The sequence below is a fragment of the Neoarius graeffei genome, chromosome 21, assembly GCF_027579695.1.
Source record: "Neoarius graeffei isolate fNeoGra1 chromosome 21, fNeoGra1.pri, whole genome shotgun sequence".
Taxonomy (NCBI): domain Eukaryota; kingdom Metazoa; phylum Chordata; class Actinopteri; order Siluriformes; family Ariidae; genus Neoarius; species Neoarius graeffei.
Window position 1 is genome coordinate 16,002,492 of NC_083589.1, and position 21,525 is coordinate 16,024,016.

Genomic DNA, 21,525 nt, shown 5'->3' on the forward strand with positions numbered 1-21,525 from the left:
TTGCGGCTTTAATTGAACTTTATTCTGGCCTGCCGTCTTTCTGTGCTCCTCCCCCTCCTACGAACTGCTACAAAGACCAACTGTGTTTAATTTATATTTACACTTAATTCTCTTGCATATTTATGAAACAAAGGAAATGTGGCAGCCTTTATTTGCCACTTCAGTGGCAGCACCTCAGAAAATAGTATTATGCTAGTGTAATGGAAACTTCTAATAAACACTTCAGAATGCTTAGCAGTTGTTTTTTCAGTTATTTATTATAGTAGATCATATAAAAGATATATACAACCCCGATTCCAAAAAAGTTGGAACAAAGTACAAATTGTAAATAAAAACGGAATGCAATAATTTACAAATCTCAAAAACTGATATTGTATTCACAGTAGAACATAGACAACATATCAAATGTCGAAAGTGAGACATTTTGAAATTTCATGACAGCAACACATCTCAAAAAAGTTGGGACAGGGGCAATAAGAGACTGGAAAAGTTAAAGGTGCAAAAAAGGAACAGCTGGAGGACCAAATTGCAACTCATTAGGTCAACTGGCAATAGGTCATTAACATGACTGGGTATAAAAAGAGCATCTTGGAGTGGCAGTGGCTCTCAGAAGTAAAGATGGGAAGAGGATCACCAATCCCCCTAATTCTGCACTGACAAATAGTGGAGCAATATGAGAAAGGAGTTCGACAGTCTAAAATTGCAAAGAGTTTGAACATATCATCTACAGTGCATAATATCATCAAAAGATTCAGAGAATCTGGAATAATCTCTGTGCGTAAGGGTCAAGGCCGGAAAACCATACTGGGTGCCCGTGATCTTCGGGCCCTTAGACAGCACTGCATCACATACAGGCATGCTTCTGTATTGGAAATCACAAAATGGGCTCAGGAATATTTCCAGAGAACATTATCTGTGAACACAATTCACCGTGCCATCCGCCATTGCCAGCTAAAACTCTATAGTTCAAAGAAGAAGCCGTATCTAAACATGATCCAGAAGCGCAGATGTCTTCTCTGGGCCAAGGCTCATTTAAAATGGACTGTGGCAAAGTGGAAAACTGTTCTGTGGTCAGACGAATCAAAATTTGAAGTTCTTTATGGAAATCAGGGATGCCGTGTCATTCAGACTAAAGAGGAGAAGGACGACCCAAGTTGTTATCAGCGCTCAGTTCAGAAGCCTGCATCTCTGATGGTATGGGGTTGCATTAGTGCATGTGGCATGGGCAGCTTACACATCTGGAAAGACACCATCAATGCTGAAAGGTATATCCAGGTTCAAGAGCAACATATGCTCCCATCCAGACGACGTCTCTTTCAGGGAAGACCTTGCATTTTCCAACATGACAATGCCAAACCACATACTGCATCAATTACAGCATCATGGCTGCGTAGAAGAAGGGTCCGGGTACTGAACTGGCCAGGCTGCAGTCCAGATCTTTCACCCATAGAAAACATTTGGCGCATCATAAAAAAGATACGACAAAAAAGACCTAAGACAGTTGAGCAACTAGAATCCTACATTAGACAAGAATGGGTTAACATTCCTATCCCTAAACGTGAGCAACTTGTCTCCTCAGTCCCCAGACGTTTACAGACTGTTGTAAAGAGAAAAGGGGATGTCTCACAGTGGTAAACATGGCCTTGTCCCAACTTTTTTGAGATGTGTTGTTGTCATGAAATTTAAAATCACCTAATTTTTCTCTTTAAATGATACATTTTCTCAGTTTAAACATTTATGTCATCTATGTTCGATTCTGAATAAAGTATGGAATTTTGAAACTTCCACATCATTGCATTCCATTTTTATTTACAATTTGTACTTTGTTCCAACTTTTTTGGAATCGGGGTTGTAAAATAGAGAAGGAATTAGAGAAGACGACGACACCACTTCAGTGAAGCCGAGAGTACGCGCGCGGTCTGAGTTGTGTTTTAGTGGCTGTTATCTATATACTCTAAAGGCATTCGCTTACTGCTTATGTCTTCACGTGATTGACTCAAGATTTTCTTTGAAGCTTTGTTAAAGCGTGCACCTGGCATGCTCTGCTATGTGCAGGAACTCAGACACCCTGCTTATCACCAGCCAAGGCCACAGAAAGGTGATTACAGCATGTGGAAAACATCTCTTCTCAGTACACTAAGACACTTGAGCTCAACATACAGAAACACAGAGAATAATAATGTTCGTCCATTAAATTTCCCTCACATTTCCCCCCTTTTTATCTTACAGGATAATAATTGCTAAAAGAAAGAAATGTACACAATTTCAGTCATAAGAGTTCCCAGAGAGATTCGAGTTAACATGTCATTGAGCGTACAGGGAAAATGCTAAGGCTGTTTTGTAAGACATAGATGTCTTAAGTTCATGCTCGCAAGCTACAGTTGTGCTCATAAGTTTACATACCCTGGCAGAATTTTTGTTTTCTTGGCCTTTTTTCAGAGAAAATGAATGATAACACAAAAACTTTTTTCCCACTCATGGTTAGTGGTTGGGTGAAGCCATTTATTGATAAACAACTGTGTTTTCTATTTTTAAATCATAATGACAACAAAAAAACATCCAAATGACCCTGATCAAAAGTTTACATACCCCAGTTCTTAATACCGTGTATTACCCCCTCTAACATCAATGACAGCCTGAAGTCTTTTGTGGTAGTTGTGGATGAGGCTCTTTATTTTCTCAGATGGTAAAGCTGCCCATTCTTCTTGGCAAAAAGCCTCCAGTTCCTGTAAATTCCTGGGCTGTCTTGCATGAACTGCGCACTTGAGATATCCCCAGAGTGGCTCAATGATATTGAGGTCAGGAGACTGAGATGGCCACTCCAGAACCTTCACTTTGTTCTGCTGTAGCCAATGACAGGTCGACTTGGCCTTGTGTTTTGGATCGTTGTCATGTTGGAACATCCAAGTACGCCCCATACGCAGCTTCCAGGCTGATGAGTGCAAATTTGCCTCCAGTATTTGCTGATAATGTGCTGCATTCATCTTTCCTTCAACTTTGACCAAGTTTCCTGTGCCTTTGCAGCTCACACATCCCCAAAACATCAGCGATTCACCTCCATGCTTTACAGTAGGAATGGTGTTCGTTTCATCATAGGCCTTGTTGACACCTCTCCAAATGTAATGTTTATGGTTATGGCCAAAAAGTTCAATTTTGGTCTCATCACTCCAAATTACCTTGTTCCAGAAGTTTTGAGGCTTGTCTCTGTGCTGTTTGGCGTATTGTAGGTGAGATACTTTGTGGCATTTGCTTGGTTTTAACAGAGCCCCTGATTTTCCATTTGTTAATCACAGTTTGAACACTGCTGACTGGCATTATCAATTCCTTGGATATCTTTTTGTATCCCTTTCCTGTTTTATACAGTTCAACTACCTTTTCCTGTAGATCTGTTGACAATTCTTTTGCTTTCCCCATGACTCAGAATCCAGAAATGTCAGTGGCTGGATGAAAGATGCAAGAGTCTGTCTGGATCCCAGAAACTCACTCAGCTTTTATGCACATGTAGCCCTGCTAGATTTTAATGCACCGCACGCGCATGCGCATAGACTCTGTTGCGCGCATCTGTAGATTGAACGTCAAGACTTTAGCTTGAACCTCACGAACCCTAGAACGTCACTTTGAACTTGTCTTGATATAACTTTTTACAACTTCTTCTTTAACATCTTATACTTCTTTCCACCGTTGAACTTCTCTTTTTCCCGTTTTCTACTTGAAGAACACCTTTTCTCTTTTGTAATACACCTGAAGAACTTCGGTGAGTTATTCAAACGCTTCGTGAATCAGAATTTCCATAGTGAATATAATAGTGATTTAGAAGCCATAAAGATTATACAAAAACCAATCGAAGTATTTACTCCGTAGTATAGACCCTTACCTGTTGAATATGAGTGGTATTCCCACGTTTACTTTTGTTATTCAATCTTAACATTGAATTTACTTGACGTGAATGTCCGTAGCAAATGTGTTTATGGAATATGTAATGGTATTAGCCCACCAATAAATTAATATTAGCCTGCTAATATTGTGAGGGAAATAGTAATTTGTTTGACTTCTGATCGACATTTCAGTGTATAGTGTGTATTGGTATACACTTCCTTTCATTATACATGTAGTTTTCCTTAATGATTCACATTTGTTTGCCTTGTAATTCATATGTACTGTATACGGTCCGCTTAAGCTAGTGTTGGTTTACTGTTAGCTTGCACTAGCCGTCAGCTAGCTACAGCTGAGACATTGCTATGTTTCAGGGCACTATAGCGGTACCGACTGATTGTTTACATGTTGATACTGATGGAGATACGGATGCTATAGAAAATATTACATAAGAATTTGGATTGGAAGTTGATGAGTGACTGTCATGATCTTTCGTGTAGATTGTTTTTTTTTGATACGGATTGATTCACCGCGAGCTCCAGAGAAAACCTGAAGATGGCGAGCCTGTCCCTTGAAACCCCCCGTTCTCTGATGCGCCTGTAGCAGTCTGGCCAACTGCTGCAGGTCGCCTTCACCAGCTGTTCCTGTCTCAAGGAGTACAGATAAGACACTTAAGACACTTTTCTCTTTCCTGGAAAAAAGAAGACCCTACTTTATATACTCTAACTTGACTTGACTTGACTTTCTTCAGTTGACTTGTGTGTGAATGAATGTTTTGTGAACGACTTTTGAGTGGGATTGCACTGTTACAGTATCAGTATTACTTGCACTTATTTTTGTTTGTATGTACAAAGTTGTGTATTTGGGTGAATACCCAACAATTGCCATACGGCTTTTATTTTATTCTGGTTTACAAGTTGTAAGGTCTTTCCCTCAATTTAATAGTGAGCTGAACGGCTCACTATTATTGTTATCACTCTGATATCTGATTTGTAGTTGAACACCTGGGAAGTGAATGTGAAGTGCACTATTATTAGCAATAGTGGTGTTTTTTTATTTATTCACTACTCCCAGAGCACAGATGTGAATTACATTCTATTACTATTTTGTTCATTTTGTATTGGATATATACGTATCGCTTTTGCAACTCTGCCTGTTTTCTCTTCTCTAATAACTCTAATCTCTAATACTCTTCTTTTAACCGCTCTTCTCTTCTTCATACCAGGAATCTGTACAAAATAAAGTTTTGCAGTTTTTTATATATTTCTAGTCATTACCTCATTTCACAACTCAGGAATCTAGTAGTCTAAATAAGTGGTAAATAGCACAATACAGGTCCAAGTGAGAGAAGTGCTACACACACACACTGATTACAAGCAAACAGATCACAGGTGAGGATGTTACCTTTAGTAGCCATTCAAACCCATTTGTGTCAAATTCTGTGCATGTTATCAGGCCAAAATCACCAGGGTATGTGAACTTTTGATCAGGGTCATTTGGGTAGTTTCTGTTGTCATTATGATTTAAAAAGAGAAAACACAGTTGTTTGACAATAAATGGTTTCACCCATCCACTAAGCATGAGTGGAAAAGATGTTTTTGTGTTATCATTCATATTCTCTGAAAAATGGTCAAAGAATCATAGATTCTGCCAGGGTATGTAAACTTATGAGCACAACTGAATATACATAGATCAGGAATAATAGAACAGGAAACAACCATAAATGAAAGTGTTTTAAGTTAGGGCTAATTTCATGTCAACTGTGCTGATGTCATCGAACGGTGGGTTATAGTCTTCGTGTGGGTTTGGAGGCCAGTCAGGCAAGTCGTCTGAGTCTATTTTCACCATCTGGTAACCAATATTTGTCAGCTGCCTCTGAAACACAGACATACAACATTGACAGAAAACAGGGAGCAAACATAGCATCACAATCACTAAACCTAGGACCAGTATGGTGGATAGAATCAGAGTCTTCCATTCACTAAACCAACTGTCTTTGATTCTGTGTCAGCCTGGATTCCCTGTATCGACCACCACACGAATCCTCCCGTGAGCCCCAGCAGGATCAGGATGCTCAGGCCCATGACTGGACCTAGCTTATAATGATTTACCCCCTTCATTTTATGTTAACTATGTCTCCGAGTTAACCCTTGCCCTTCTTGACGTTTGTTGGTGCTCAGAGGGCGGGCACGCCCTATCAGCCCTCGTCCCACCTAACCGGGACTTGGAGGAAACTCAAAACCCTAAGACTTATCTATCGGCTAGACACTGAAATACAATTCCCTATTGAGGGTGCATGTGTGATTGATGTGATACTCGCACTGTTCCATGTAGTGATGCCTTTCTTCCTCACGAGCTTTAGTCAGCGTCTGGGTCACTCAGGCCTCCTTTTTCCTCCTGCTCAGCCAATTCAGGAACCCTCCTGCAGTGGCTAGCGTGGATCCACGTCACTCTGCCCGTGACCTTCACTGCCGTTGGAGTTGCAAGCAGGACCTGGAATGGGCCATTCCACTGTGGTTTATTCCACTTGGTTCGTCGGAAGTCCTTCACCATTGTAGATCATGCAGAGGTCCCTCAGTGGGCTTGGGAAGTGCTTCTTTTACCTGTTTGTGGATAGATTTCAAAGCAGAGGACAACGTTGCACAGTAATTCAACATTGCATCATCACACAGTCTGCTGTTCGGCAGTGTTCCTTGGGCTGGCCCTATCCCCATGTTGGGTACTCATCCAAACAGAATTTCAACATGGGCTTAACCCATGTTTAGGCCTAGTTTGCATCCTCATTTGTGTGAGTACTACAGGGAGGACCTTTGTCCATCCTAGCCCTGTTTCTGCACAAGCTTTGCTTAGTTTATTTTTAAGTGACCCATTTTTCCTCTCTACTGCTCCCGCACTGGCAGGATGGTAGAAAAGAAAGAAGAAACCTTTATTTGGTCACATGCACACTTCAAGCACAGTGAAATTCATCCTCTGCATTTAACCCATCTGAAGCAGTGAACACACACACACACACTCAGAGCAGTGGGCAGCTGCACTACAGCGCCTGGTGAGCAGTCAGGGGTTCGGTACCTCGCTCAAGGGCACCTCAGCCCAAGGCCGCCCCACGTCAACCTAACTGCATGTCTCTGGACCGTGGGGGAAACCGGAGCACCCGGAGGAAACCCACGCGGACACGGGGAGAACACGCAAACTCCACACAGAAAGGCCCTCGTCGGCCACGGGGCTCGAACCCAGAACCCTCTTGCCGTGAGGCGACAGCGCCAACCACTATACCACCGCACCGCCATAGGCACAATGTTGTTTCAGGTCTAGCCCAAGGAATGCTCCTATTTTCTTTTGGGCTGCATTAACAAAGGGTGTTCCATTGTCACTTGAGATTTTGCTAGGTATACCCCACCTAGGAATTATATATTGCAGGAGTGCTTTGACTACCGCCTCTGAGACTTGTTTAGCTGTGGGGAATACTTCAACCCATTTTGAAAACATGTCAGCTATTACCAGGTAACACCTTTTCCCTTCACAAGGTGTCAGTTCAATGAAGTCCATTTGGAGAAGACCAAATGGTTTGTCTGGTATTGGGTGTGCTGCTTGAGTTAGTTTGATACCTTGACCTGCATTATGTTGTGCGCATATCAAGCATTGCTTGCAAAATTTCACAGCATAATTTGAAAACCCCTTTGTGAACCATCTCTTTGTTACTTCTGCTACCATCCCCCCTTTTGACACATGGGTGAGCCCATGTGCCAATTTTGCATAGAAAGGGAACACGTGTTTTGGTAGACAGGGACAGCCCGAGGGACAAACCTAGACCAAGTTTGCAAAGATACAGCCGGCCTGTTTCCAGACTCATCTCTCGTCCTGGGTGGCAGTGCTCTGAAGCTCCGCTAGCTGTAAACAGGAGGTAGAAACCTGAGGAAAAGCAAGGTTAGAGGGTGAACTGGAAGCTGAGGCTGCACACTTAGCTGCCGCGTCCACTCTGGCATTCCCTTGAGACACAAGATCAGTATTGTTAGTATGGGCAGCTCACTTGCACACAGCAATGGCTCTAGGGAGTAGAATAGCATCCAACAACTCAGAGACCAGTTTATGATGTGCAGTGGGAGATCCTGTGCTAGTGAGAAAATTTCTGTGTTTCCAAATGGTGCCAAAACCGTGCACAACGCAAATGTGTACCTGTTGTCTGTAAAAATATTGACAGATTGCCCTGCAGCCAATTTGCATGCCTCAATAAGGGCACAGAGCTCTGCGGCTTGCGCCGACAGGTTTGAGGACAGACACGACGCCTTGAGGACCTTTTGATCTGAGACTACGGCAAAACCTACTTTGTTCTTTCCCGTCTCTGGGTCTCTGGAGGCTGAACCATCCACATAGAGGACCATGTCTGGATTTTCCAAAGGGTCGCTCTTTAAGTCTGCCCTGGGGGAACAAAAATCTTTAGTGAGAGCAACACAGTCATGTGGCTCTCCATCATCCTCTTTAGGGAGAAGAGAGGCAGGATTCAGAACAGTACAACGTTTCACAATGATGTTAAGCATATTAAGTATGACAGTGTTATACTTCAACCATCTCTGTGCTGACAAATGTGACATCTTTTTCTCCAACAGAAGCAGGGAGACAGCATGTGGGACCAAAAGGGTGAGTTTAGAATACCCCACAATATTTCTGGAGGCAGTTACCGCCTTTTCAGCAGCAGCAACTGCACACAGGCAAACAGGAAGTCCAGCCGCCACTGGATCCAGCCTGCTGGAGAAGTAGACTACAGGTCTCAATCTATCCCCATGTTTCTGCAAAAGAACAGAGGTCATAAAACCCTTCTTTTCATCTACAGTTTGAACAAATGGTTCATTAGGGTCAGGCAGTCCCAGAGTGGGTGTGGTCTGCAGAGTGCTCTTTAGGGACATCAGGTGCACGCGGGACAGCCGCAGCATTGACTGCTTGCAGATCTTGGACAAACCTCCACTCATTGGGCTGGGACGGTTTTCTTGCCTTCTTAACTGGAAAAATAGGAGTGCACACTGGAGAGTCCTGGCAAGGGACAATTACATCTGCCTTCAGCAACGAATCAAAGACCGGTCTTATATCTGCGATTGCTTCTGGTTTAAGTGGGTATTGGGTTTGTTTAGGCCTGAAATCTGATTTGGGGGTGATCACCACTGGTTCAGCATTCTTTATTAGGCCTACATTATGTTTACCCTTCGCCCAAACGGAATTTGGAACTCCCGCCAATTTGGGGTGCACCTCTGCTGGAGTTATGCCTGCGGAAACAGGGACAAACAGGCCACTATGGCCAGGGTCCCCAGGATCCCGGTCATCAGTGGCTAATATTACGCTGCGCTTAACATGCACACACCCAGCATGACTTTGTTTGTAGACCCCAAGCTTTGGCAAAACAACACACTAGGGTCCTCTGTTTGGGACCATTCATTGCCATTGACTGCACACTTCTTGACCCATTTCCCCACATCTTTCCGATGGGCGGCTCGTGGCCTTGCTAATGAGACATGGGATATAGAATTAATGATGCCAAAGAAATCATGTTGGCAGCAGCCGACCTCAAAGTCCTCTGACACAAGGCTGCGTATAACATGTTTGAGAACACTGTGACGAACATTGATGCAGCTGTTTGGACAATGAGTAAAATGGACCTGCACAGCGCAATAATGTTTAGACTAATATGTAGTTTTGAGAGTCAATCTTTCACGTGCATGGGGGTCTGCAAACCAAGTCTTTTCAAACTCTACATCTTGCCCTTGGTGAACATGTGCTGTACAGTGCAAATCTTCCTCTTTCATATAATCTGTGTCAACTGATGAGGTGTTTGTGGTGAAGTGTGCGAGCTGTACAAGGTGTTTGGGAGTTTGTGTGAGTTGATCTGAGCAAAGCCACCAGACATACACATGCAGGGGGCTTCCAAACCCATACTGCACACCGCACATTTCAGTTACTTCAATAGTTAGTCCATCTGGAGTGGACGTGAGATTTACTCTTACTTTGCACATTAAATCACGTGCTAACAAATTTACTGGACATGTATGTGAGATGAGGAATGAGTGGGACGTAACTATTCCTACCTTGCTTTTACACGGGAGGTTGACTGAGAAAGTTTCGGTTACAGGTCGTCCTGAGACGCCCATCGTCTGAATTTAATTTGAGCTGAGCGGTGGGTCTACTGGAAGTACCCCATGTTGTATGACTGAGTGTCCTGCTCCAGAATCTACTAAAAAGGTTAACACATGCCCACACACAGTGAGGGGCATACAAGGGAGTAGTTGTGTATTTTAACAAACTTAATGCAACTTCAGGTGTATCTATTTGGACTGGTGTATCGGGCGTTTCTGTGTAGTCTTGCTGTTGCATGCAGGTGCTGCAGCTAATATGTTTAACGTTATGTGAATGCTCCTGTCTATGTGTATGTGTATCATCGGGTGTGTTACCTCCCCTGTTCTCTGTGTGGGACCCGTTCCTGGAGTCCGCCCATCAGTCTGCTTTGCTGTACTCCTCACAGGGCCTCTGGCTGCTACTGTGGAGACAATTTCAAGCAATGTGTCCCTTCTGATTGCAGTTGTAGCAGGTTGCACCTTTTATCCAGGATGGATCAAAATCCAGGATCCAGGTCATCCTGCCTCAGCCCCTTCCTCAACCTCTTCCTCTAGGTCCAGGCTGAGCAGTCTGGAGAAGAGTGAGAGTGGCAGCGTGTAGGTCTTGGTCTCTTTGTGTTGACTTTGTCTTCTCCTTCTCTTTCAGCAGCCTTTTTGCATGCACAGCATACTGCTCGATCTTGGTGAGGCTCAGGAGTGCCCTCCACTGCAGCCAGGGTCACGGGCCTGGTCAGGCCACTGTGTTTCTCGTGCGCGGCGGTGAGATGGGCAAGAAATGTTGACACCACTTCACCATCTTCTTGCTTACACATACTAATCTTAGTAATGTCTATGTTCAAGGGAAAAGCTTCGATCAGATGAGCACAGAGAGCAGTGATGGTATCTCTGTACTCACCATTGCCATCCGCTGGTTGGTTTCTGGCCACTTTCTGGAAGCCTTGCTCCAATCTATACCCATCTTGGTCATGAGCAGGTGGCAACATTCATGGGTGGTCGGTCAGAATTCTCTGCAAAACATCAATAGTTCGTTACCAAATCTCTTTCCTCCTACCTCTCTCACGTTAGGAAGAGAAGCCATGCTTTCCTTCATGTCAGCTGTTGTCCAGGGTCTGTGGACTAGAAGCACGCTGTCAGCTTCAGCCATTTCCACCATTGGAAGATGAAGAACTTCAGACTTTAGGTTACAGCCTTGTGGACCCACTGGTGAGCATGTGGTCAGGTCCAGGAGGGTGTCTCTTCCATTGCCATATGCAAGACCGGTTTTCATGTGTGACGGAGAAGCGAGGAGAGGCGCTGACGCTGGAGGTGGCTGGGAGGCTGGGAGAGATTCCAGAGGCTCAGTTTTTTTTTCTTCGTCTCGACTTCTCCCCCTTTCTGTGGGTGAAGCGCTTGTGGGAGTGATGCTCCACCTTGCTGAGGAGGCAGTGTGTGTCGGGGTGTTGGGGCAGACTCCAGGTCAGGGTCCATCTGAAATTTCAAACACTGAGAAGAGGGTGAGAGCCCTGCCTGTCATTTCTCTCTTTTGTACTCTCTCTTAAGTGTTTCTTCTTTCCATGCAGAAACCACCCTCCAGTCCCCTAAGAACTTAACATAATCTGCAGACTCTTCTTTTTCCTTCTGTTTCAACTTTTCTTCTAACTGTTCTATCTGCCTGGGACTAAAACTGCCCTTCTCAGGGAATTCTAAGTCCTTTACCCATATGTCAAACTGTGCCAAACAGTCCTCGCCATACGAGGTTTTCATAAACTGGATGTTTGGGCTGTCACAGGAACATCCAATTCTTATTATAGCACATGCAGCTTCAGGCTTACTTGCTTTTTCTTTTCTTTCCCTAACTTACCATTTCTGTTCCTCATTATACACTGTTATATCAATAGGTTATGACAACAATGGCTGAGTTTTTTTTATTCGGATCACAAGAAGAACAAGTTGGACTATGTCCAAAAATGTGACACAATAATCCTTTAGGTGCGTTCTTATTAGTAAACAATTTATCTGACATTTGCCTTAAACTAAAGTAGGTATCATTTAGCACAACCTCAAAGACAACTCACGCATGTGTACAAAATCTGTTTCTCTGTTTCAGAATTTGGTGGAGGACAGTACTCTGTTAATTCATCAATATTTTGCGTGCACACCGGTGTGTCTTTGCAACTTCGTGATCGAACCTCTCTATCCCGTTCCTACGACGGGCCAGTTGTTCACACAGAACAAAGGGAGCAAGATTCAATTCTTTCCCAGTTACGAATCGCTGAACGTGAGTCTGTCGAGACACGCACCCGTACTTCCCTCTCTCAAGTAGATGAGCCGTTACCCAGTCGTCACTTAGGCGGATAATTCTCTTACACAACCCAATAAACTACTCGTGGTTTATTGTCTCACAATTGTGTTTTATCCGTTTCTGCAAACATATTGATGATACCACAGCTTAGCAGTCCTCCTGGCTCGGACAAACTTCTGTCCGTCTCTTATATCAGTCTTCCTTGACTAGGACAAATCTCTGTCCATCTCTTATATCAGTCTTTAAATACTGTTTCCACTAATTTCTTTACACAAGAATGCAAAGTTATCACTTACTGGTTCGGTGAGCCCTGACGGTCTGGTCTCTCGTCAGAGTTCTCAGCTCCGCACCGTAGCCTTGGGAGTGTCCCGTCATCCGAGGATCAGATGCATAGGGCCCACCCAGGGACGCCAAATTGTAATGGAAACTTCTAATAAATACTTCAGAACGCTTAGCAGTTGTCTTTTCAGTTATTTATTATAGTAGATCATATAAAAGATATATGAAATAGGAAAGAGAATTAGAGAAGAAGACACCACTTCAGTGATGCCAAGAGTACGCGCGTGCTCTGAGTTGTGTTTTAGTGGCTGTTATCTATATACTCCTCAAGTCATTCGCTTACTGCTTGTGTCTTCATGTGATTGGCTCAAGATTTTCTATGAAGCTTTGTTAAAGCATGCACCTGGCATGCTCTGCTATGTGCAGGAACTCAGACACCCTGCTTATCACCAGCCAAGGCCACAGAAAGGCGATTACAGCATGTGGAAAACATCTCTTCTCAGTACACTAAGCCACTTGAGCTCAACATACAGAAACACAGAGAATAACAGTGTTCGTCCATTAAATTTCCCTCACACTAGTCACCTCGGAGAATCCATAATTTCAACCAGAGCCTTTCAGTGTATGGTATATTTGATTTACAACCCTGATTCCAAAAAAGTTGGGACAAAGTACAAATTGTAAATAAAAATGGAATGCAATGATGTGGAAGTTTCAAAATTCCATATTTTATTCAGAATAGAACATAGATGACATATCAAATGTTTAAACTGAGAAAATGTATCATTTAAAGAGAAAAATTAGGTGATTTTAAATTTCATGACAACAACACATCTCAAAAAAGTTGGGACAAGGCCATGTTTACCACTGTGAGACATCCCCTTTTCTCTTTACAACAGTCTGTAAACGTCTGGGGACTGAGGAGACAAGTTGCTCAAGTTTATGGATAGGAATGTTAACCCATTCTTGTCTAATGTAGGATTCTAGTTGCTCTACTGTCTTAGGTCTTTTTTGTCGTATCTTCTGTTTTATGATGCGCCAAATGTTTTCTATGGGTGAAAGATCTGGACTGCAGCCTGGCCAGTTCAGTACCTGGACCCTTCTTCTACGCAGCCATGATGCTGTAATTGATGCAGTATGTGGTTTGGCATTGTCATGTTGGAAAATGCAAGGTCTTCCCTGAAAGAGACGTCGTCTGGATGGGAGCATATGTTGCGCTAGAACCTGGATATACCTTTCAGCATTGATGGTGTCTTTCCAGATGTGTAAGCTGCCCATGCCACATGCACTAATGCAACCCCATACCATCAGAGATGCAGGCTTCTGAACCAAGCGCTGATAACAACTTGGGTCGTCCTTCTCCTCTTTAGTCTGAATGACACGGCGTCCCTGATTTCCATAAAGAACTTCAAAATTTGATTCGTCTGACCACAGAACAGTTTTCCACTTTGCCACAGTCCATTTTAAATGAGCCTTGGCCCAGAGAAGACGTCTGCGCTTCTGGATCATGTTTAGATACGGCTTCTTCTTCGAAATATAGACTTTTAGCTGGCAACGGCGGATGGCACGGTGAATTGTGTTCACAGATAATGTTCTCTGGAAATATTCCTGAGCCCATTTTGTGATTTCCAATACAGAAGCATGCCTGTATGCGATGCAGTGCCGTCTAAGGGCCCGGAGATCACGGGCACCCAGTATGGGTTTCCGGCCTTGACCCTTACGCACAGAGATTCTTCCAGATTCTCTGAATCTTTTGATGATATTATGCACTGTAGATGATGATATGTTCAAACTCTTTGCAATTTTACACTGTCGAACTCCTTTCTGATATTGCTCCACTATTTGTCGGCCCAGAATTAGGGGGATTGGTGATCCTCTTCCCATCTTTACTTCTGAGAGCCGCTGCCACTCTAAGATGCTCTTTTTTATACCCAGTCATGTTAATGACCTATTGCCAATTGACCTAATGAGTTGCAATTTGGTCCTCCAGCTGTTCCTTTTTTGTACCTTTAACTTTTCCAGCCTCTTATTGCCCCTGTCCCAACTTTTTTGAGATGTGTTGCTGTCATGAAATTTTAAATGAGCCAACATTTGGCATGAAATTTCAAAATGTCTCACTTTCGACATTTGATATGTTGTCTATGTTCTATTGTGAATACAATATCGGTTTTTGAGATTTGTAAATTATTGCATTCCGTTTTTATTTACAATTTGTACTTTGTCCCAACTTTTTTGGAATCGGGGTTGTATGTCCCTCATCAAAAAATTCCAAACTAAAAGTATTAAGATTGTGTTTATGCTGAGATTCACTGGAGGCAGCCAGGTTTGTTGTTTATGTTGGCGTGACCTTCCTCTTGTACATGTGCAGTGTGCTATTGCCTGCCACGCTAGGCATGATCATGATGTGTAGATCTACACACACAGAAATGCTTGCGGAGTCACAGCTATGACTCGACTTGGCTGAAATGGTGGTCAGTTTATGGTATATCCAGGATATACCATGACTGACTCGCATCATATCCTTTTTTATTTTATTTTTAATTTTTTTTTGTCACAGGATGCATTGCCTTATCAATGGTGGAACCATTGTCACATTAGCCATCCCTGCATGGGAATCTTTTGATGAGGTATATAAAATGGAATAAAAAGATGTAATATAAACTATAAAAGAATAAAGACGGAGCTAAATAAGGATAATTGCTCACAAAAGACAGCCACAAACAAAAAGCACTGGCAGTGGCACTACATCCACTAGTGGTGTGCATAAACTAGTGTTGTCGAGCCATATAAAGTCACACAGTGACTTTATAAAGAAGGTAGGTAGCTGTAGGTATGGTGGAACTGTAACAATAATAGTGCACTATGTGATACGGTACATGATGATAATGCAGACAAGAGGAGGGGATAGTTCTATGGCAAGAGAGAAAAAGGACAACATATACAGAATATATACATATGTGCAATGTTCCACATGAGTCCAGTGCAGGAGAAGGACTCTGTGTGTCAGCATGATGGCAGTCTATGTTCTTCACTGTTGTTGAGAACACTGTCTGATGGCAGTGGACACAAATGAGTGTCTGAAGTGCTCCGTCTTGCTCTTGGGTGGAATGAGCTGATGACTGAATGAGCTGCCCAACTGCCACAGTTCCTCATGGAGAGGGTGAGAGGAATTATCTATGATGGCTCCTCTCTCTCTCTCTCTCTCTCCCTCCCTCCCACTCCAGACTGTCCAGCTCCAGATCCACCACAGAGCTGGCTTTCCTCACCAGCTTTTTGAGTTTGTTGGCCTCTCCAGTCCTGATGCCACTGCCCCAGCACATCATAGTAAAGAAGAGGGCACTGGCTACCACAGACTAGTAAAATGCCTTCAGGAGTCTGTTGCACACACTGAAGATCTTAGCCCCCTTAGGAAGAACAGTCTGCTCTGTCATTTCCTATAGAGGGCATCAGTATTGTGTATCCAGTCCAGTTTATTGTTGATCTGTGCCCCAGGGTACTTGTAGGAGTCCAGCCTCTCCACTTCCTCTCCCTGAAATGAAAACAGGGACAAGAGGGCTTCTGTTCCTCTGGTAATCTTCCACTAGCTTCTTAGTCTTGCTGATGTTGAGCTTCAAGTGGTTGTTGCTACACCATGTGATGAAGCTCTCAGTCAGACCTCTGTACTCGGAAACATTGTATTAGCACTGCATCAGCACTGTTATGCTGATGACACAGTTGTATGTTTCTGCAAAACCTGATGAGAGACACCAGCTTAATAGAATTGAGGAATGTGTAAAGGACATTAGACACTGGATGCTAATTAATTTCCTTCTGCTTAACTCTGACAAGACTGAAGTACTTGTACTAGGACCACATGCAGCTAGAAGTAAGTTTTGTGATTACACAGTAACTCTGGATGGCCTTTCTGTTTCTTCACGTGCAGCAGTAAAAGACCTCGGAGTGATTATTGACCCCAGTCTTTCATTTGAAACTCACATTGATAACATTACCCGGATAGCTTTCTTTGATCTCAGAAATATTGCTAAGATAAGAAATTTTATGTTACTACATGACGCGGAAAAACTAGTTCATGCTTTCGTTACCTCCAGGTTGGATTATTGTAATGCCTTACTGTCTGGATGTTCCAATAAGTGCATAAACAAGTTCCAGTTAGTTCAAAATGCAGCAGCAAGAGTCCTTACTGGAACTTACTGGAACTCACCCCATCTTATCCACACTGCATTGGCTCTCAATCAAATTTCGTATTGGTTATAAAATACTACTATTGACCTTTAAAGCATTGAATGGTCTCGCACCACAGTACCTGAGTGAACTTCTGGTCCTCTATGACCCGACATGCCTACTTGGATCAAAAGGTGCAGGCTATCTGCTGGTCCCTCGTATAGTGAAGGCTACATCAGGGGGCAGAGCCTTTTCTTACAAAGCCCCACAGTTATGGAACAGCCTTCCAAGTAGTGTTCAGGAGTCAGACACAGTCTCAGCATTTAAGTCTAGGCTGAAAACATATCTGTTTAGTCAAGCCTTTTGTTAATGGTGTTTATGAGGTAAAGGTGTAGATCTGGAGGGTCCTCAGACATAGTGTTTTGGTAAACTGGAATGTATGGATGCTGTCAGTCCCCCACTCGCTTGCTCACTTGAGTTTGTTGACGGTGTAGTGGCTGGCTGCTTTATGTCCTTTATGTCCCTCATGCCTGTGTTACCTTCTGGCTCTCCCCTTTTAGTTATGCTGTCATAGTTAGTTGCCGGAGTCCCTGCTTGTACTCCGTGCAATATGTATACTGTTCCTACTTATTCAGGTGACATTGGGCATACCTAACAACCTGTGTTTTCTCTCTCTTCTCTCCCCCCTCCCCCACAAATCTGTCCCTCTGAGTTACATGTCGGTCCTGGGATCGAGATGCTGACCTCTTCTGCTCCTCAGACCTGCCTGATCCATCCTGGTGCCCTGTGTCTGGTTGGAGTCTCATCGCATCGCTCCTGTGGAGGGTGGCCCCATGTGGACAGTTGGGGGTCACGCCTGGAGGACGCTCTGGACTCTTGCAGTGGTGCTTTTGTGGCTGGGGACTACAGTTGACTTGCTGACTTTGGGACTGCGGCTGTCGTGAACGGTTTTGCGTTCGGGTTTCCATCGGTGGCGTGTTTATAGCATCAACGAAGCTGACTTTATGTTAGGACTGTTAATGTTATAGTCATGTTGTCTGTTGTTGCCCAAATGAGGATTGGTTCCCTTTTGAGTCTGGTTCCTCTCGAGGTTTCTTCCTCTTGTCATCTGAGGGAGTTTTTCCTTGCCACCATCACCACAGGTGTGCTCAATGGGGATAAATTAGGGATAAAATTAGCTCATATTTTAAGTCATTCAAATTCTGTAAAGCTGCTTTGCGACAATGTTTATTGTTAAAAGCGCTATACAAATAAACTTGACTTGACTACTCCTCCTCCTTGTCTCTAGTGATGCATCCAACAATGGAAGAGTCATTGGAAAACTTCAGGAGGTGGCAGGAGTTGTATCAGAAGTCTGAGGTGTAGAGAGCAAAGAGGAACGGTGCCAGTATAGTTCCTTGGGGTATGCCGGTGTTGCTGATCACAGACTCAGAGACACAGCCATCCACCCTGACATACTGTGGTTGGCCTGTGAGGTAGTCCATGATCTAGGAAGTGGTGTCGGGGTGCAGATGCATCTCCAGCAGCTTCTCTCAGTAGGCTGGGTTGGATGGTGTTGAAAGCACTGGAGAAGTCAAAGAACATGACTCTCACAGGGCTTTTCTACTTCTCCAGGTGAGAGAGGGCCTTGTGTGTCAGGTAGATGATGGCATTCTCCACCCAATATGTGGCTGGTAAGCAAACTGTAGTGGGTCCAGGAAAGCTGTGAGCTGGGTCCTCAAAGGTCTCTCAAAGGTCTTCATGATGTGTGATGTCAGAGCCTACAGTCATTAAGACTGCTGAGATGACTCTTCTTCAGCACCGGAACATTGCAGGAGGTTTTCCAGAGTGTGGGCACATTCTTCAACCTCAGAGAGAGATTGAAAAGGTGTTGTCAAGGACCTGCCAGTTGCCCAGCACACACTTTCAGTATCATGGAGTTGATGGTATCAGGTCCACTGGCTTTGCATCTCTGAAGCCTGGAGAGCTCCCTGCTGGACCTGGATGGTGGTGAGAGTGGGGCTGGGTGGTGAAGGGGTTTGCAAGGAGCTGTGACTTCCTGGCTTTGGGTGAGTCGTTATGGAAGGGGATGGGGGGAGTGATGAGGTGTCCTTGGTCCACTCTTCTGGTAATGTTGGCTTGAAGGGGGCTGATGGGTGAGGATGGGCTATCCTCTGGGGTCAGAGGTTTGTCAAGTGGGGGGTAGCGGAGGTGTCGATGGGAAGGGGAGCATTGGCTTCATCAGAGGTGTTTATGGGGGCAGGGGTGTTAAATGGAGACCTCGCCTCACTGTCTGGGGGCACAGAGTCACAGGTTGTCAAACCTACTGAAAAATAAATTGAGTTTGAATGCAAATGCTAGGTCTCCCTGCACTCCAGGTAAGGACAGACTGCATCCTGTCATGCATTTCATCCCATTCCATGTTTCTTTTGTGTTGTTCTGTCTCATCTTTGCCTCAATCTTCTCCTTGTAGTTGTTCTTAGCCTTTCTCAGCTTCCTCTTAAGCTCCTTTTGAACAGCCCAGAGTGCCTCTTTGTCCTTAGCTATGAATGCCATCTTCCTTTTAAGAAGTCACTTGATTTCTTTGATTATCCATGGCTTATTGTTGTGATAGCAGCACACCTTCTTGGTGGGTACAATGGTGTCCTCACAGAAACACATGTAGTCTTTGGATCAATGAGAGAGGCCCTCAATGTTCTCCCAGTAGTCGTCCTGGAACAATTCCCAGTTTGTGTCCTGAAAACACTCCTGGAGGCACTTCTTGGTGTCCTTAGACCAAAACTTCAGCCATTGTGTTGGCCACCTGTTGCCTGTTTATAAATGCAACTTCACGTAAATCTGACCTATTTGAGTTAAAATACAATTAAAAGCTAGCTATACATTGTTGTAATAACTACCTGCAGATGAAATGGGGAAAATGGGTCAACGCCTGCAAAGATTTAGTGTGTCAATTAAATTAATCTGTATATAGAATTGAAATGGGGTCTGCCATATGCATGTAATATGGAAAAAAAAGGGAAAATTGGACATAAGTTTGATTAATAAATTCTTGTACTTGGTTAATGTACATTTTAAAGTGTTTAATGTTTAACTGTCTATAAACTATCTAACTATGACTTACTAATTAATTTAATAGAATGAAACATTGCATAGCTATCCAAAAGATACTTTTTCTGACAGCAGAAATGCAGTTTTAGCACTTTTCTGCTTTCTTTAAGAAAGAGACTCGTGCTAGTTCAGTGTTTTTGCAGGTGGAGTATAAGTGGGGTTAGGTTATATGATAATAACTGTGTTTTTGAATTACCTTCATGGTTGGAAACAAAACATTTCATCATAGAGCACTTAATTCCAGAAAATGGAATGGAAAAAATATACTAAATGGGCTCCCACATAGATTCCACAGTAACATGGCTGTTCTGTTAAGAGCCTAGTTCCTTCTCAGTTAAAGTCCTGCTTTCAATGCTTTCACAGGATGGCAGAACCTTATTTGACCAGGAAGTCTACACAGACTTTAAGATGAACTGTTCCAAACCCTTCTTCATGACCTTTGCAGGAGATGTAAGTGCTTGCTGCTTTATACATTTATTTTTTAATTATGTGTGTGTGTGTGTGTATATATATATATATATATATATATATATATATATATATATATATATATGGGTCTGTCTCAGAAACTGGTGTCTCATTTGGGACATTATGGTCAAAAAATAAATGTTCTAATTTTACTTTTTTTTTGCATTTACCCAACACTCAATGTTTCTTTTGTCATGTTGAATAAGAATAAAGATATCATCTTGCTTTATCTGGTCTCCACTGTGGAAAATTAAAGCCCCTCCTTCACAGATGAGTGAAAATATTGAATAAATTTCCTCTTTTTGATTGCTTGGGTTAAAAATGCCAAATTATGATGACTGAATTGATTATTCACTTAAATATGAATAATATGATACATTTTGGGTATTTGATATGGCGAAATAGGACACAATGGAAAAATCAAGAACACACCGGAAAGTTGAGAATAACGGCGCTGGTGAAAGATCAGCAACCGTGGGGGCGTCGTGGCTCAGTTGGATAAGGCGCCATACCATAAATCCGGGGACCCGGGTTTGATTCCAACCCGAGGTCATTTCCCGATCCCTCCCCGTCTCTCCCTCCCGCTCATTTCCTGTCTCTACACTGTCCTATCCAATAAAGGTTAAAAAAAAAGCCCAAAAAAAATCTTTAAAAAAGAAAGAAAGATCAGCGACTGTACTGGCTGAAGGTCGTGCGGGTCTCTGCTGCAGCGCGCGAGCAACGGGACATCACTACCACACTGGACGGGGTGCGAGGCGGGGGTGGGGCAAAATGACTGGCCGGATCTAAATTGATCTAAATTCACCATGGTTGCAAAATATTGGCCAAAAATACGCAAACACTATGAAATATGAAAGTAAGATGAAAAAGAAACATTCTGTTGCCTTATACTGCAAGACTAAAACAAAATAAAACTGTCAAAACTCACCTTTTCAATGATAATGTCCAAATAGATCACTCGTGTAACAGAAAGACCGCAAATGGAAGCACGATCAACTTCCAACTGTTGGAGTGGAAAATTCCATTCTACACATGCAAATTGTTAATGTGTGTCCTTCCCCGCACACAAATAACATGCTACGGTAAAAAATAGACCACAACTCATTTTATAGCTCAGAACGGGCTGAGCACGGTGGTGTAGTGGTTAGCGCTGTCGCCTCACAGCAAGAAGGTCCGAGTTCGAGCCCCGTGGCCAATGAGGGCCTTTCTGTGCAGAGTTTGCATGTTCTCCCCGTGTCCGCGTGGGTTTCCTCTGGGTGCTCTGGTTTCCCCCACAGT

General features: G+C 43.4%; 1 protein-coding gene across 1 annotated transcript in view; it reads left to right on the plus strand.

The window, feature by feature from the left end:
* The window catches only part of LOC132869540 (actin nucleation-promoting factor WASL-like), a 123,873-nt gene that overhangs the window by 29,836 nt on the left and 72,512 nt on the right, over positions 1-21,525 (plus strand). The window contains exon 3 of the mRNA XM_060902752.1: positions 20,143-20,229. Coding sequence (XP_060758735.1) covers positions 20,143-20,229 — 87 coding nt within the window. The remainder of the gene's footprint in view (positions 1-20,142; positions 20,230-21,525) is intronic.